Source organism: Colossoma macropomum, unplaced genomic scaffold (assembly GCF_904425465.1).
Source record: "Colossoma macropomum unplaced genomic scaffold, Colossoma_macropomum, whole genome shotgun sequence".
Taxonomy (NCBI): domain Eukaryota; kingdom Metazoa; phylum Chordata; class Actinopteri; order Characiformes; family Serrasalmidae; genus Colossoma; species Colossoma macropomum.
Genome location: NW_023494805.1, coordinates 37,793,470 through 37,808,617, shown reverse-complemented (window position 1 = coordinate 37,808,617; position 15,148 = coordinate 37,793,470). Strand labels below are relative to the sequence as shown.

The 15,148-nt window shown below is 43.2% G+C and overlaps 1 protein-coding gene across 1 annotated transcript; it reads right to left on the bottom strand.

Annotated features, from left to right (window-relative positions):
- Positions 1-471: 471 nt before the first annotated feature.
- LOC118826197 (receptor-interacting serine/threonine-protein kinase 2-like) lies at positions 472-13,248 on the bottom strand. The gene is made up of 11 exons (XM_036597094.1): positions 12,548-13,248; positions 10,474-10,627; positions 10,133-10,288; positions 9,350-9,507; positions 7,868-7,917; positions 7,415-7,576; positions 6,493-6,578; positions 6,159-6,251; positions 5,788-5,881; positions 5,470-5,682; positions 472-4,255 (listed from the first exon to the last, which is right to left on the bottom strand). Exons 1-11 carry the CDS (start codon positions 12,736-12,738, stop codon positions 3,873-3,875), a joined length of 1,740 nt encoding a protein of 579 aa, XP_036452987.1. The 5' UTR covers positions 12,739-13,248; the 3' UTR covers positions 472-3,872.
- Positions 13,249-15,148: the final 1,900 nt, after the last annotated feature.

The following is a 15,148-nucleotide window of genomic DNA, read 5'->3' as shown; positions in this document are numbered from 1 at the left end:
TGTCTTGGGAACAGCGACTTACGCTTTCTAATAATGATTAACAGCTTCAAGGGTAATTAAGTACAGCTTCAAATGTGAGCATCCCAAATTAAAGAATGACTGCAACCATCCTTGCTGCTAAGGGGAAGAGACCAAATTCTTGTGCTTATGTCTGTTAGAAAGTCATTCAACACAGCAACTTTCCATTTAACATAGTTGCTCTTAGTGTAGACAGGTTTCTTTAGGAGCAGCAACACAGCAAGGCTGAAGTTTTTAATAGCCTGAACTGAACTTAATTCCCAGAACTTTCCAAGCACTAGTCTACTCTACACTCACTAAAGAGGGACTGTAAGTAATCACCTGAGCCACCTGTCAGTGTAAGCAGACCATGGGAAAAGTGGACGCCTGGCATGATAAGCATTGCGAAATCTCTGGGGTCGAGCCTTGTGATCTACTGGTTGAAGCGACAAGACAGCACTCGCAGAGCCGAAGGAATTTTACACATTTTAATAACATCCCTTCAAAGATAAGCCTTTTCTGGAAGTTCCTCTTCATGTACAGAACACATACAGAAAAATCATATCCCTGCCACCTGTACATTGCTACATAGGCTATACATTATTAGTAATGTGCACATGGTTCTGGAGAGATGACAGCGTCCAGTCTTACAGAGGAAAGGCAAGAGCCACCCAAAGATGTGGCACTTAAAATGTTTTTTTTTTATATATATAAATAAAACAGGACAAAGGAATGACACCATTAGAGAAAAAGTAAATCATCTTAATTTAGGCCTAGCCTGTACATTAAGGCAATGGACAATTCTGCCACAATACATTTGGCACTGGGTTTGTTTGTTCAGTGAAAATGGTATTGCAATGATTTTCTAATAACCAGAATTATAAAAGGCAGTAATGTATTCAGCCACACAGCACCTAAGAATTGGCACAGTACTTTACAAAAAGAAGCGATTACAATTATGAGCCAATTCAGGAGGGACACAGTGCAAATAACGTTTATGATACTGATTTAGAGGAGTGAAAAAAATACTTCTAAACCTAAACCTGCAGGCCAAACAGCTGTGAATCAAGGCTGAGGAGAGTCCAAACATCATTACAAAGTGCGGCCTATCCAACTAACTGACTTCGCAAGATAGCCTGACGTTTGCAGCATGAAAAGAAGGTGTGGTTTGCAGCCTTAGGGAAGACTGAGCAAACCGGCAGCTATGTGGGAGTCGTCCAGCGCTACAGTGGTGGGAGATCAGCTTAGTGCTCTCCTAGGTAGCTAAATGAAGGCAGAGTTTATAGCCAGGGCATGCACACTGACAAAGGAATAAACGCTCCAAGCAGAGACCAGAACAGAATTCAGGCAAGGCATGTTTTTCCCAAAAAATGCCAATGTAAAAGCACAAGATAAAGCCAAAACAATCCACAGACCAGCTGAGAGAATGAGCGAAAAGCTCCCATTACATTAGTTACGTTCCAAAGCCTAGGCTGCATTTCTCGGCTGCTACGTCATCGCAGGCCGTTTCAAAGTGAAGGATTCTTCACGTACAGCCTAGAAATGCAGCCTACGTTCGAAGTGATTTCAAGGATGCATCAGATGCCTTTGGTTACCCACAGTTCTCTGCGCGACACGAAGGAGAAACAAAACAGCACCACAAAAATGGCAGAAAACAAAGCGGTTGGAGCAGAGCTTGTTTTAAAATGTAAGTTGTTCACGTATTTACATTCGTCTTCGTTACCTTATAAACTGTAAAATCACTGATTAATTAAAGAATTCGTCCACATATCGTAGTTTATTTAGAAGTATTTGTGTATATGTATTTCATCATACTACATTCTCCTCCATTTCCGTGAGGAAATGAAAAACGCAACAAACTCAACGCAACGGGCTCCACTTTCTTTCACCAGTTCCCTCAGGAGTTTCGTGCCGCTCTGGTGATGTCACCACGCAGCCTCGTGAGGTCTGTTCCATTGGTGTGACCAACAGGCTACTAAGGAGTCTTCGTAGACAACGCACATCTCGGCTGCAGCCTAGGCTTTGGAACGCAGCTATTAGGTGGCTTTACCCACGAAGCATTAAGAGTTCATTCTGCTAATCCAATCCAGTGAAGCTCAGAACACAACTAGGCCACATGCCAAAAACAGCATGGAGGGTGAGAACGAAAAAAGGTATGCGAAGAACCTTTTTATCTGGCTCTTCTGGTGTAAACTTTGACACATTCTACAATGTTGCAACGCAAAGACACAACAGGTACTGGTGGAACTGGCTGTGAAGGTTAAAAATGGCAAGAACCAGCTGATCTGACTCAACAGTCCCTTATTACAGTCAGGACTAAATATTCTTTCATAAACATGACATCCGGAGACGTGTTGCAGCACTCTTCCTCTCAGTATGGGCTCTGCTGGCTAAGGCACTGAGCCACAGTCCCCAGAGCAGCATATTCGGTCACCAGTGTTCAGTCCATAGATATAGTATATCAGAAGTGCTTGGCTGGCTGCATTGGTTTGTCTGTCCTTTTGAAACGAACAGAGAAAGTTGACAGTTTGCTACAGTGTTAACGTTTTGCTGCAGAAAGCACGGTTGTTCGGTTGAAGTTGTCTCCTCGTGTCCATCTACTTACTGTTTCCAACAGATTGACTATAAATTCAAGCCATGTCTGGTATTCCAAAGAATGGAAAAATTCATCCAAATAGAGTGACGAATCCCATTTCCTCCTGGAAAAAAGTCCGTAAGGCTGGTAAATATTAACTTGCAAAACAATAAGAGTGCTTGAAATCGCTTATTCACTTACTTGCTCAGTAGTTCCTATACTCAAACTGCTGCGGGTGAGAAAGTATGAGGTTTTACATCACAGCTCTGGATGGAGGAATCTGTTGCGCGCTGCTACAGTGCCTTGGTAACCTGCCATGCGTCTGATGCTTAAACTTAGTTAATGCCAACGTAAGCATTGCACATCAATGTGCATTCTTTCTCAAATGCTTGAATAATTTGCAACAGCATTAGTAAAGGCTAATTTCATTAGTATTAGCGTCCTCTGGCACCATTTCAACAATGCGATGCTCCACTCAGGAAACCTGTATCTTATTTTGGTGTGTTAAATCACGGATCACTGTGAGTAATAAGTAGTGTACTGAGGTGAGGCAAGCTACAGAACGGCCGAAACCTAAAACTGTACATGACAAGCAAGTTTCAATTTCAGACACTGCCGCTGACTGTGCACGCTATTCAAAAGCTGCCATTTCCATACAGACAAACACAAGAAGCCAAACTAAATTTGATCAGAATCCAGATACCTGGTTGACTTTAACAATATTATTTTAGGTATGACAACTGTTACAAATTTCATCAGACTAATAAATGGCCTAAAACTGCTATGAAGGAAAAAATAATAAATTTCAGCAAAGCCAACTGATTCGGACAGCGTAAAAAAGCTACATTGTAAGAGCTTTGTTTAAGTGCATGTCATGGGAAAAGTCATGGGTTTCAAGAGGAAGACAAAATTTGCTGAATAAAAGAGGTTTTCACCGAGTCGTGGCAAAACAATGCTGGCAAAGTCAGTGGGACAGAAAGCTTTCGCTATGTTCATATTTGCCGATCAAATGTTCCAACAACCTTGTGTCCCACAACAGCAAATGCAACCAGTTCTGATGAAATAACTGGGGCTGTAGTTCCACATCAGGAGGAGAGAGGGCCTAGAAGCTCTGACAAGGGCTGATGTGAAAAATTCCAACAATGTACCCCAAAGGCAAGTATCCAATCACAAAAAAAAAGCAAAAACAACCTGAAAAAAGGAACAAAAAACGTGATCCATCTTTCAGGAGATGTCTATTCCAAAAGACGCAAACCTCACAGGAGTCCAGTTCAGAGGAAGGCTGAAAGGGCTTGGAGGATCAGAACATGTTGCGGGTGTTGTTGTAGGAGGTGGAGAGGAAAGGAGCGCTGGGGGCGCTATAGGGTGGGGGAGGTGTTGGAGAGGTGAGGTCTGGAAAGGGCTGAAGGCCCATCTGCTTGTTCTCTTGAAGCTTCCGCACTACTATGCGGCAAAACTCCTCGCTGTGGCGTTCACACGTGTCCAGCAGCTTGCGCACTTTGGCAGTGCGCGTGGGCTGGTTGGACACCAGCTCGTAGTCCTCGCGCATCAGCAGCTCACGGGCCAGCAGTGCGTCCAAGCTCTGGTTCAAACATGCCTCAGTCATCTGCCGTACCACCTCCTCCCGCCGCAAACTAATCCAGCGTGCTGCCGGGCCCTGGCTGTCCGACGGCGACGGGAAGTCTGAGAACATGGGGAAAGGACAGGGAGTCGATCAGAAAAAAAATATTTTTATTTTTCACTTTCTTGAAATAACCTTGAACAAGTGACTTAACCCTTGTAAGTCAGGAGTGATGCAACTGTCTAGCTGTTGGCCCTGTTGTCAGATCGCAAATTCAACCCCCTGCAATGCCACCGCTATCAGTGACCAGGGGTCCAAGTCAGCATATTTCACCTCACTGTCTTTTGGTTGGTGGCTTGGCGCCTCCTCTTTCTTCCCACTATTCAGCCAATCAGCCAATGTGGGCATCTGTTGGCTTCATGTGCCTCAAAGGAAGCACATACTAGCCTTTCACCCCCCCCAGCGTGGTAGCATTGTGTGATGGGGAGACCAAGCTAAAAGATGGAAATTGGCCACGAGGGGGAAATTCACCTGCCCTTATCACCTGCAGTTATTACAAAACATACACTGCGATGCAATATTAATTATTTCTCATTTAACAACTGGAGAAATTCTGTCAAAAACACAGGTTTCAGTCACTCAAAGAATGAGGTAAAAAAGAACGGCAACCTTGAAGCTGTCGATACATAATGTAGCATTAAAAAGTAGAAAATGAAATGTTCTTTTGCAAATAACTATGTAATTAATATGCAGTTACACAGTTACTTATGTAGTTACTTTTTGAATAATAAACTAAGCTTCTCTCAGCTTCTGTGGGTTCATAGATTCATTTTGCTTGTACCGTTTGAGATTTACATATCCAAAAGTTTACAAACATCTGCTCATCTAACTTTCTTCTGAAATCAGGAGTATTAAAATGGAGTTTGGCCCCCTTTTGCTGCAGTAACAGCTTCTACTCTTCTGGGAAGACCTTACACTACATGTTGGAACACTGCTGTAAGGACTTGATTGCATTCAGCCACATGTCTACTGGTGAGGGCAGGTATAAATGCTGAATTATTTTTGTTTTGGATCCCAAACAGCACTTTGACGATGCTCCGTCACTCCAGAGAGCGCAGTTCCACCGCTCCACAGCACAATACTGGAGGTCTTTATACCCGTCTGGCCGATGCTTGGCACTGGGCAGGGTAACCCTTAGTAACCCATAGTGGCCTATTCTACTGGTCAGTGCTTTTCTATAGAGATTATACGAGCTGTGTGTGGGCACAACTGAACACCTGTGTGCGCCTTAAAGTAGTTAGAGCTCTGGGTACTAATAATGTAGCATGTGACATACCTTGTTGGTGTGTCTGCAGGGTGAGTGGGTGGATATTTAGGGGCAGGTCGCTTTCACTTTGAGGAGGGTGGGGTTTAACAGGGATGTTGAATGCAGAGATGGGCTGGGCCGTCTGGTACTCTGGGTTCAGGTTGTTTTGAGAGCTCTGATCAATCAGAGGCTTTGGAGCATCCAAGGGCAAAGACAAAACTGACAACAAGGGTCTGTGTGTACCTGAGAGAGAGAAGGAAGGCATAAGGTACAGTTAAGTACATAGAGAATTCTACATTTAGAAGGCCAATTAAAGAGCTGAGGTGCTGAACAGTGTGAATGAATTACCATGAGAAGGATTTGAGATGGTAAGAAAGCCTGGCTGGGACATATCTGTCTCCTGGGAGGAGCAGGACCCTGATCCAGATGTGGAGCTGTTGTCCTGTCACAAAATTGTCGTAAAATGGTTATACACCAAACAACAAGCTAATCGACACTGGAAGGGAATAACAACATTATTTCTTTTCACAATAAAATCAACATTAAATTGAAAATGACTGTAGTTTTGCATGATCCCAAACAATTTTCTGAGAAAGTTATAAAATATTCACAACTTTTTAAGCAGAAGCATAGTCTTTAAAAGGTCTTATCAAACACAAAAAATGAGCAGATATCATTAAATGTATCTAAGTGGAAAAAAAAAAGACATAGGAACTGACTGGCCAGGGAGTACTTTGCAACTTCAAACACTTTTCTCCCACTGGTTTCCCATTTGATGGTATCGACTGGCTGCTGCTCAGCGGCCGCATAAACTAAAGGAAAGAGAAAAAAAAGAGGAATATTGTATTTTGGAGCCACTGTGGAAAATGAAAGTGAAATCTTTTGAAAACCTCAGAATCTGTCATGTGGCTCTCTTTGCATTCAGAAAGGTCTGACAGAAGTTGGATTCGTAACGGTACAATTCCCATTATGCCTCTGAATTGAGCTAAATTAGAATTTAAATCATCTCAGAGACACAAATGTATATCTTCTCCTCTTTTGACATAAACTTACCTTTGACCTTTTGACCTCCAGTACTGCCTCCAGGACATCAATCTCGTCAAACCTCCGTAACATGGGCTCCAGTTCGATAAGACAGCCTTGTGGGAAAAGTGAGAATGTACATGAACAAGCACAAACCAAGACACCACACACAACTACAAATAACCTTTTAACTGACTGCCTGACAGAAAGTACTAAAAAGAGGAAAAAGAAGATGCATGAGGAAAACTTGTGCACCACCAGAAAGAGGAACCAAAGAAAAAAGTGGCAAAAACACAGCAAGTAAAACGGGCCACTGTAAGGAAAAGGCTCTTTGGATTAGGAAGCCCTCAATAAGGGAAGGTAAAAATAGGCAGGCTGCTCTGTGGCTGTTACAAAACACACTGTAATTTACAATTCTGGGAAGAGCTCTGCGTTCAAAATATAGCACAGTTTAGTAAGAGGTGAAATATGGGCCAAATTAGATAAGGTCACTTTGGCTTTTTGCTATTCCAGAATCAGAACAGATAAGCCAAATGTACCAGTGTGAATGTAATAATGGGTGGGAGGACATTCTAGACCAGTGTGAATGAGGGGAGAACGTTCTATACCGGTGTGAATAGGGGGGGAACATTGTAGACCACTGCAAATGGGAGGAGAACATTCTAAACCAATGCAAATGAAGGGAGAACGTTCTAGACCAGTGTAAACGTAAGGAGAATACTTTAGACCATTGCGAATGGAAGGAGAACATTTTAGACCAATGTGAATGGGAGGAGAGAACATTCTAGACCATTGCGAATGGGAGGAAGAACATTCTAGACCAGTGAGAAAGGAAGGAGAACATTCTAGACCAGTGTGAATGGGGGGAGAACACTGTAGGTTTAATGGTGTTCGTTAGAGAATGTTCAAAAGTTTAAAAGAATGTTTTCAAGGTGAAATGTGAGAGACTCACTGAGGAAAGAGGGCCGGTCGTCTGGGTTGGCGGTCCAGCCATTGGTCATGAGGCTGATGAGGGTCTCCCTGCTGGGGATGTCCGTCGGCAGACTGTCCGGTCCTGTATCGGGCCTCAGTCCCCGCAAAACGCTAAACATGATCTGCATGGGGTTGGTGGCATCTGGCACAGATGGAGAAACAATTACTCAGCATGTTACGAAACACTGCTTTGTCATGTTAGGCAGAGTCACGTAGCTCATACTGACCACAGCTGTCTATAACTCTGTCAATCACAAAACATGCTGCCTGCCTTCCAATTAAAGACAGGGAAATGTAAACAATTTAATCTGTTAATGCTCTACAGAGTCAAAGAAACAGACAACGCTCACATGACTAAAGGCTAAAAACTCATGTGTCACGTCTGCTGGCTTTCATATTTCAACAAGTCGACTTATTAAAACACTTCCACTACCTTCAAACGGTATCCGTCGCGACAGGACTTCCCACATGATGATGGCATAACTGAAAGAGGAAGCAGAGAGCAGCACAGTGAATGGCTGAAGAACTGCCAAGCTTACCCACTAGGGACTCCCCTTAGAGGAAGAAAAACTCTCGCTTTGGTACACAGATTTCAACAGGCCTCTATGAGTAATCTGGGACAAACTGGGGTGTAACGCAAGACAAGTCTGGTCATGTGCTGGAGGAAGTGCCGGACTCTCTGCTCACTTCTTGGTCAGAACAGACCTGAACCACTTGAACTAGGCCTGGAAAAAACATCCCTTTAGAAAGGGAGGAGTCCGTGCAGGTGTGGCCACACTGGACTTTGTGGTCAGCGGTGGTGAATGCAGAGTGCTGCTTGTCAGCCTTGTTCACTGTTCTGGGAATGCATTCAGAAATCGCTGGAAGCCCAACAGAAATGCAAAAATGTGTGACACAGTACAATGAAAATGTAATCGTTTCAGGACTCTGACTATCCCACGCCTGCTGTCTGACCACCTCGGCAAAAGCACAACTAGTACTGGATATGAGGTGGCAGATGAGCTGGACAGTCTGGTCAAAAGACTGGCGGAGAATGCAGAGGAATTCATGCCAAAAGGGAAGAGCCATTAACTAACAGGATAGTAAGGTCTGCTCGGTCTGTTTGGAAAAAAAATGCAATTAAAGGGCCCATATCTTGTTTTTCTTGTTGTAATTATTATTTTCCTTCTGAAGTCCACTTTGTATGGCAGTCTGGGCCAAAACAAAATACAGCACTTCTAGGTAGAGCAAAACTGCTGCAAGCTGAATAGGCACACACATGTAATTGCGCTGGTTCAAAGCACATACTTTTTGCAGTTTAGTTTCAACATATGGACCAGATGGACTGGGGAGGAAATGGTACTAGTCCTAAATACTGGAGATCTGACTGGACACCACCACTGGACATAGTTTATAATAACAGCCATAAAAGGCATTCCGCCTATTAACTACTAAGTTGTAATCAATCCAGTCATTTAAGGAAAATCAGGCCAGGGACAGCATTTTTCAGGTAGCCAGAGAACTTTTCTTCAGTTTCCCGCTGCTATCAGACAGAGCTGGAAAAAAAAGCCAACTGGAACATATGATAACACTGGCTTTCTAAACAGCTAATCAGTAAACTTGTCTATCAGATAAGGCATTTGCTTTGCCTCTGCTTTTCAAAGAGAAGCAATGATTCACTCTTGAATAAATACAGTTCACAGTGTTTGATTTGCTGCTGATCTTCATAAGCTTATCTTATTAGCTTTCACTACAAAAAGCCCAAAACAAAAAGCACAAAAAGGTAATTTTCCAGTGCTGAATGTTTGGTCAAATCCGAACAAAAAAATCCACTTTGTTTTCCTTTTAAACTACATTAAACATTTTACAACTAAGTCATTGGACGACTGCCATACAACTGTAAATTTTCTGTACATTATATCAGTAGGAGGCAGACCTGTACATGTCCTGTTTGACATCAGCTCGCCGGCTTTTATTGGGTTCGTACTCCTCAGGCGGCATATAGATGACTGTGCCGCCCATCTCGGCAGGCTTTGAGCCAGACCCTTTGCTGATTGAGAGCTGGCGCCATTTAGAAAGGCCAAAATCAGCAATCTGCCAAGGAAGACACAAAAAACTCAAATTAAATGAGAAGCTCCACAAGGTTATGGGGTCAAGACTCCCTAATATAGCAACCGCATTCAGATAAAACCCAAGTGATGACTCAAGAATCATTTGGTGTCCTGCAATCAAGCAAAGAACTCACTTAAAAGCTTTTAAGTACATCCTTATTAATATAAGAGGTTTACAGAAGGCTGTTTCTCGAATAATCAAGGTTGTGTTCAAATGCAAATCACCCTCTACTTTACATATGAAGATGAAACAGGGTAATAAGAGCCTACTCTCTTCGAGTAATGGCTCAGAAATATAGTCAGTGAGGTTAAGGAGTACCAAAAGTGCCCACTGTGGAAATAAAAGTGAAGTTTAGCAAGGAATCATGAGGTTTTTGGAAAAGGTTACTCATGGATATCAAAACTAGGAGTCATGGATTTCAAGAGGAAGTACTCCCACACAGGCTCACATTCCAAATAAGAACAGAAAGTCAACAGACTTTCGACTGAAATGCCAGTTTCTTAAACACTCCCTAAAACAAAGGTGTTGAATTTGGAGCTGAAGCATGTTTATCACTTTTGAAGTGGTGAAAAAAAGGACAAATGTAATGGCAGACAAGCTCACAAACCTTCACATGGTACTCTCCATCCAGAAGAATATTTTGTGTTTTCAGATCGTGATGGAGCAGCGGAGGGGTCATGTTATGGAGGAAGTTGACCCCTAGTGCAATTTCATACAGAATGCGAAGCCTCAGTGGCCAGGCCACCATCGGGTACATGTTTTTCTGCCACACAAGAGAGAGAACACATGAGAAAGATGGAGAAAGTTGAGAAAATGTTACAAACACCAAATAAGGAAGAAAGCCTACAATGAATGCCCTGTAAGCATTTAAACCCAATCACCCCTCTGCCCCACCGACCACCAAAAAAAATTAGCGGTCAAAGAATGTGCTTGGCTCAGAAAACTTACCTCATGCAGAAGTTCATCCAGAGATCCATTGGTCATGTACTCTGTGACTATGCAGAAGAACTCCGGCTCGTTGCACACACCGAAGATTTGAATGATATGGTTGAACCGGGCCTTGTGAAGCACCTCAGCCTCTTTCAGTAAACAATTCCTTTCTCTGCAAAGAAGTTTAAAATTATGTAAGGTCTGCGGGATTCCCCCTCTCAGAAACAGCTGAGTAGAGCTTACAACAGACAAGCCCCAACAGCCAAAGTGTTAGTCAAGCGTGACAGCAGTGACAAAGTTGTTTAATTAGTTCTGATTATTATATTAATTTTGATATTTTGGTTGGTGTATCATCAACTGTTGTGCATTACACTGACTTGTTAGAAACGTAACCACCGTCTACACCAGGGGTCGGCAACATGTAGCTCTTTTACTGACCTCCACAATTAGATTGCTAGGTACAAATAAAATAATCCTCCTTTGCAGTAAAATAAAGCTCTGCTGATCGTTTTAACACAGTTTTAACAATAAATGCTGGAGTTAATATGAGCTGTATCTGCTAATTCATCAACCTTTTACCCTGAAGTTTGGCGCGCAAACTGCTTGTCCCCTTAGCAACGCAGACAACAATCTTACTAGTAAGTAGATAATGAAACGCCAAAGAGAAAGATTTAAGACGAACATCGATCATTTGGAGCTGAATGGACTTATTTGCATTTATAATCATTCCAGCTGGATTCCTGATATGTTTAATCTGCAACGAGAAACACTAAAAAGTCACAAAGCTGACGTCAGCTTCTTTTTTGAATTCTCCCGTTCCACCTTAAATAGTGCAGCAGTTACATTCTGCCGCCTCAGGCTCCATTTAAGGTGGAACGGAAAAATTCTAACAAGAAGCTGGCGAATGAGAAGCGACTTCAGCCTCGTAAAAAGTCGAACGTTGAGAGACATTTTACAAGAAACTATTACACTTTTGCGGAAAAGTTTCCTGCCGGAGATGTGAGAAAAGCAGCTATAGCTGAGCTAAAGCTTAAAGCAGAGCAAAGTAAGTCTGTGTTTTAGTTTATATTATATTTTTTAGCCTATACTAGCACATCAGCACGTACTGAGACATATTTACAGCCAAGATGGTAAAATGGACATAAAATGTTGTGGCTCCCAACGTGGTTTAATTTTTGTTAAAAAGACAAACATTTGGGTTGCCGACCTCTGGTCTACACCAATATGACATTACACCTATACTGAAAGAGGACACGCACACTGAGCAATCTGTGCTCAGAACCTAACAGTAATTGGTTCCATTTACTCCGTTCTATGTGCTTGAGTACAGTTTGTATTAGTCTGTACTTTTCAGCTGTGAATACTTTTGCTTTTACTCATAATACTCATTGTATTCATGAGGAAAGGAATCTACTTTCTCAGAGCCATTTTTGTCCAGTTCCCAATTTCTTTTTTTAAAAGTTTCATTTTATCTTGCTCTAGTGGTGAACAGCATCTGGACTGCTTCTCACTTTGGAGCTTCAGCATGTTGCTTCAGACCCAAGGGATCTAAACCCAAGCCAAACTTCAGTTTTTTTAGCTGACAGACTGACAGATGATGGACGTACTGTACTACTGTAAGTTAGTTCTAAAGGGGAACTCTGCACACGAGTTTTCGGACCTCATGCACTCTTAAAAAAAGATGGTTCTTCACGTTTCTAGGACATAGTTAGATTTCATGCATCACCAAAAAGGGTTCTTCTATTGTTAAAATGTCAAGCTTGTAACAATGGCAGAACCCTTTTTGGTGCTATGCAGAACCCTTTTCAAAGTGGTCCTATGTATAAGCATGTATAGCATCAGTCTGAAGAGCCAATTCACAAAGCAAAGAACACTTTCATCACGCAAAGGGTTATCTGAGTGTTAGTGGTTCTATACAGAACCATCTTTCAAGAGTGTACTTTAGCTGTTCTAGTCTGGCCCAGATTCAGGTACTAGCACAGCTCAAGTCCAAGTCAACAGACGAGGAGTCACTGAAAACAAACTCCACTCCACAGGCCTCGGCCGCTGCTGTGCAAAAGGCCGAACCGAAGCCCCGAGTCCTTGAGCTCACCTCTCCCCGACGGGCGAGTCCAGCTTCAGGCACTTGATGGCCACGGTGGTCCTCCAGTCGCTGTGCTGAGCCCGGAACACGGTGCCGAAGCCGCCTTTGCTGATGTAGTGCAGGTCGGTCAGCTTGCGGTAGGGGATCACGGGCAGAGCGCTCGTCAGGCTGCCGATGTTCACGCAGCCCGCCGGCTCCATGGCGACCGAAAACGGAACCGAGTGGAGGAGGAGGTGGAGGAGGAGTGTTTCTCCGCCGCTGCCTAGCGAAAGTCCCCGCGCGGCACCACCGCGAGAGACGCGGCCGAGCCCCGGCGCCTGGCTAACGGCATGTCTGAGGGAGGAGAGGCGGGGGGAACGGTACGGCTACGGTTAGCGCTCAGCGCTCCTGCTAACGTGAACCGACAGAAGTGAAAAACACGAGAAACGGTCGAACTTTGACGAAAACAAAACTCAGCCGCGGCAGTTTTGGGTCGAATTTAACGGCTGTTTTTTTTTAGGTAAACGTTAATGTGTCAGCTAACGCGCAGCAGAGCGCGCGACGAATGTTCGGAACTTTTCACGAAAAAACACGACAGTTTACGGTGAATCTGCGTGGCGCTTCCAACCAACTCACTCCGTGTCTCTCTCACACACACAGCTACGCCCCTCAACCCAAAATAAAGGCGAGAGCCGGAGCGTCCCCGTCCCCGTCCCTGTCCCCGTCCCTGTCCCCGTACACCGCAGCAGCGCCGTTAGCAGCCGTTACCCTCGCGCCAGTCGAACGCGGCACGCGGCGGCGTCAAGCGCAGTCGTTCAGAATGGCGCCTCGCGCTCACGGTTGCGATTTTGGCTGTCCATTCTCTCAGATTCTCCTTTTTTCGTGTCGCAGGTGCGTGTGGGTAAGAGAGGCGGAGACATCAGAACGGGTGGCTTTTTTATTTTCTCTTTGCACCCGTTTTCGTGAAAGCCACGCCCCCAGGAGAAATAAGTCACTGTGATTGGTCAGAGCATAAATCACAGCCGCTCGTCAGCGCTTTTTCATTGAAAGCAAAACATTTAAAAAAAATATATATATATATTTATTTATTTATTTACAATAAATACAGAGAAGAGGCAGCAAATATAGGAAGAGGCAGCAACTCTTTAAAACATAACACACACACCAGGAACTTAAGCAACCATATAAAGATAAAAATTCAGCACAGGGTTCAGGTTTATCACTCCATTTACACTGTGGATAAAAAAAAAATGGACATACGAATAATAGTGTTAATAAAGAGATAAATACTGAAATCACTGGAATAAAAAAAAATAGATGTGTGTGTAGACATTTAAAAATCAATCCATTAAAAGTATAAGATTTATTATATATGCATGTGTGCATTTAGCTCTCACCAAATAATATATATCTCCACAATGAACAATACTTTTCATCTATATTATGAATAATGAAGGCACACTTGACGAAGCAAAGTCTGTCAAATTCAGAGTTCACAACTAAATCCAGCGAGGAGAGTTTCCTGAAAGACATTCCTGGAATTCTTGTTTTAGATGACCTCCTGGCCAAACAGCCTCCGTCAGATAAAAATAACAGCGGCTTATCGGCTTTAGCTGGTCTGATCTGTGATTGTGACCCACAGTTAGACCCAGTGTTTCATCACATTATCCAGAGCCGTAACACTTTCAGAACAAACCAGAGCTCCACATTAAGGCTAGAGGTCTGACCAAGCCTTTCAGTTAATGTGGTAATACAGTAATGCACCTGAGCTAGCTTTAACCTAGGCCTGGCATTACAGTGAGCCTAAAGGGTTTGGGAATTCCCATGATGTCATAGGCTTCAGGGAATCTTCAGCAGATTTTTGGGAATCTCCAGCTCCCCCTATGTACCCCTATTAGCTCCCCCTATAACATATTATATATAGTGGGAAAAAAAAGAAATATATAACGTTTAATATAATAATAATATACATATGAGAAAAGATATAGAAAAAGTGTCCTATTAGCTTTTTTCTTAACTTTGTGCCTTGTCTGTGTTTTTATGAATATAAAAAATATGATAAACTATTTGGTGGCACAGTGGCGCAGTGAGCGCTGTCGCCTCACAGCAAGAAGGGCCTGGGTTCGATTCCTGGCCGGGTGACCAGGGTCCTTTCTGTATGGAGTTTGCATGTTCTCTCCGGGTTCTCTGGTTTCCTCCCACAGTCCAAAGACATGCAATCAGGACAACTGGACATGCTAAACTGCCCTAGGTGTGAATGTGTATGTCTGTCTGTCTGTCCTGCGATGGACTGGCGACCTGTCCAGAGTGTATCCTGCCTTCCGCCCAATGACAGCTGGGATAGGCTCCAGTGTCCCAGAAGGATGGGTGGATTAGATGATGTGTGTATAATAAAATATTTTATATCTTAACCTGATCACCCACTATTATACTTACAGGGGCGGTCTGTCATAAACACTACAGCTTAGTGTGTTATTTGCTGTGTTATACAGTATTGTGTAGTGCAGCACTGTATCCCTCAACCTCATTGGTTTGACAAATTAATTTTTATACAGATTTCATTTTTTCATCAATGTTCTTTCACTACAATACCCAGCATGCATTACGCAAAATAGGCTACATCATACAATC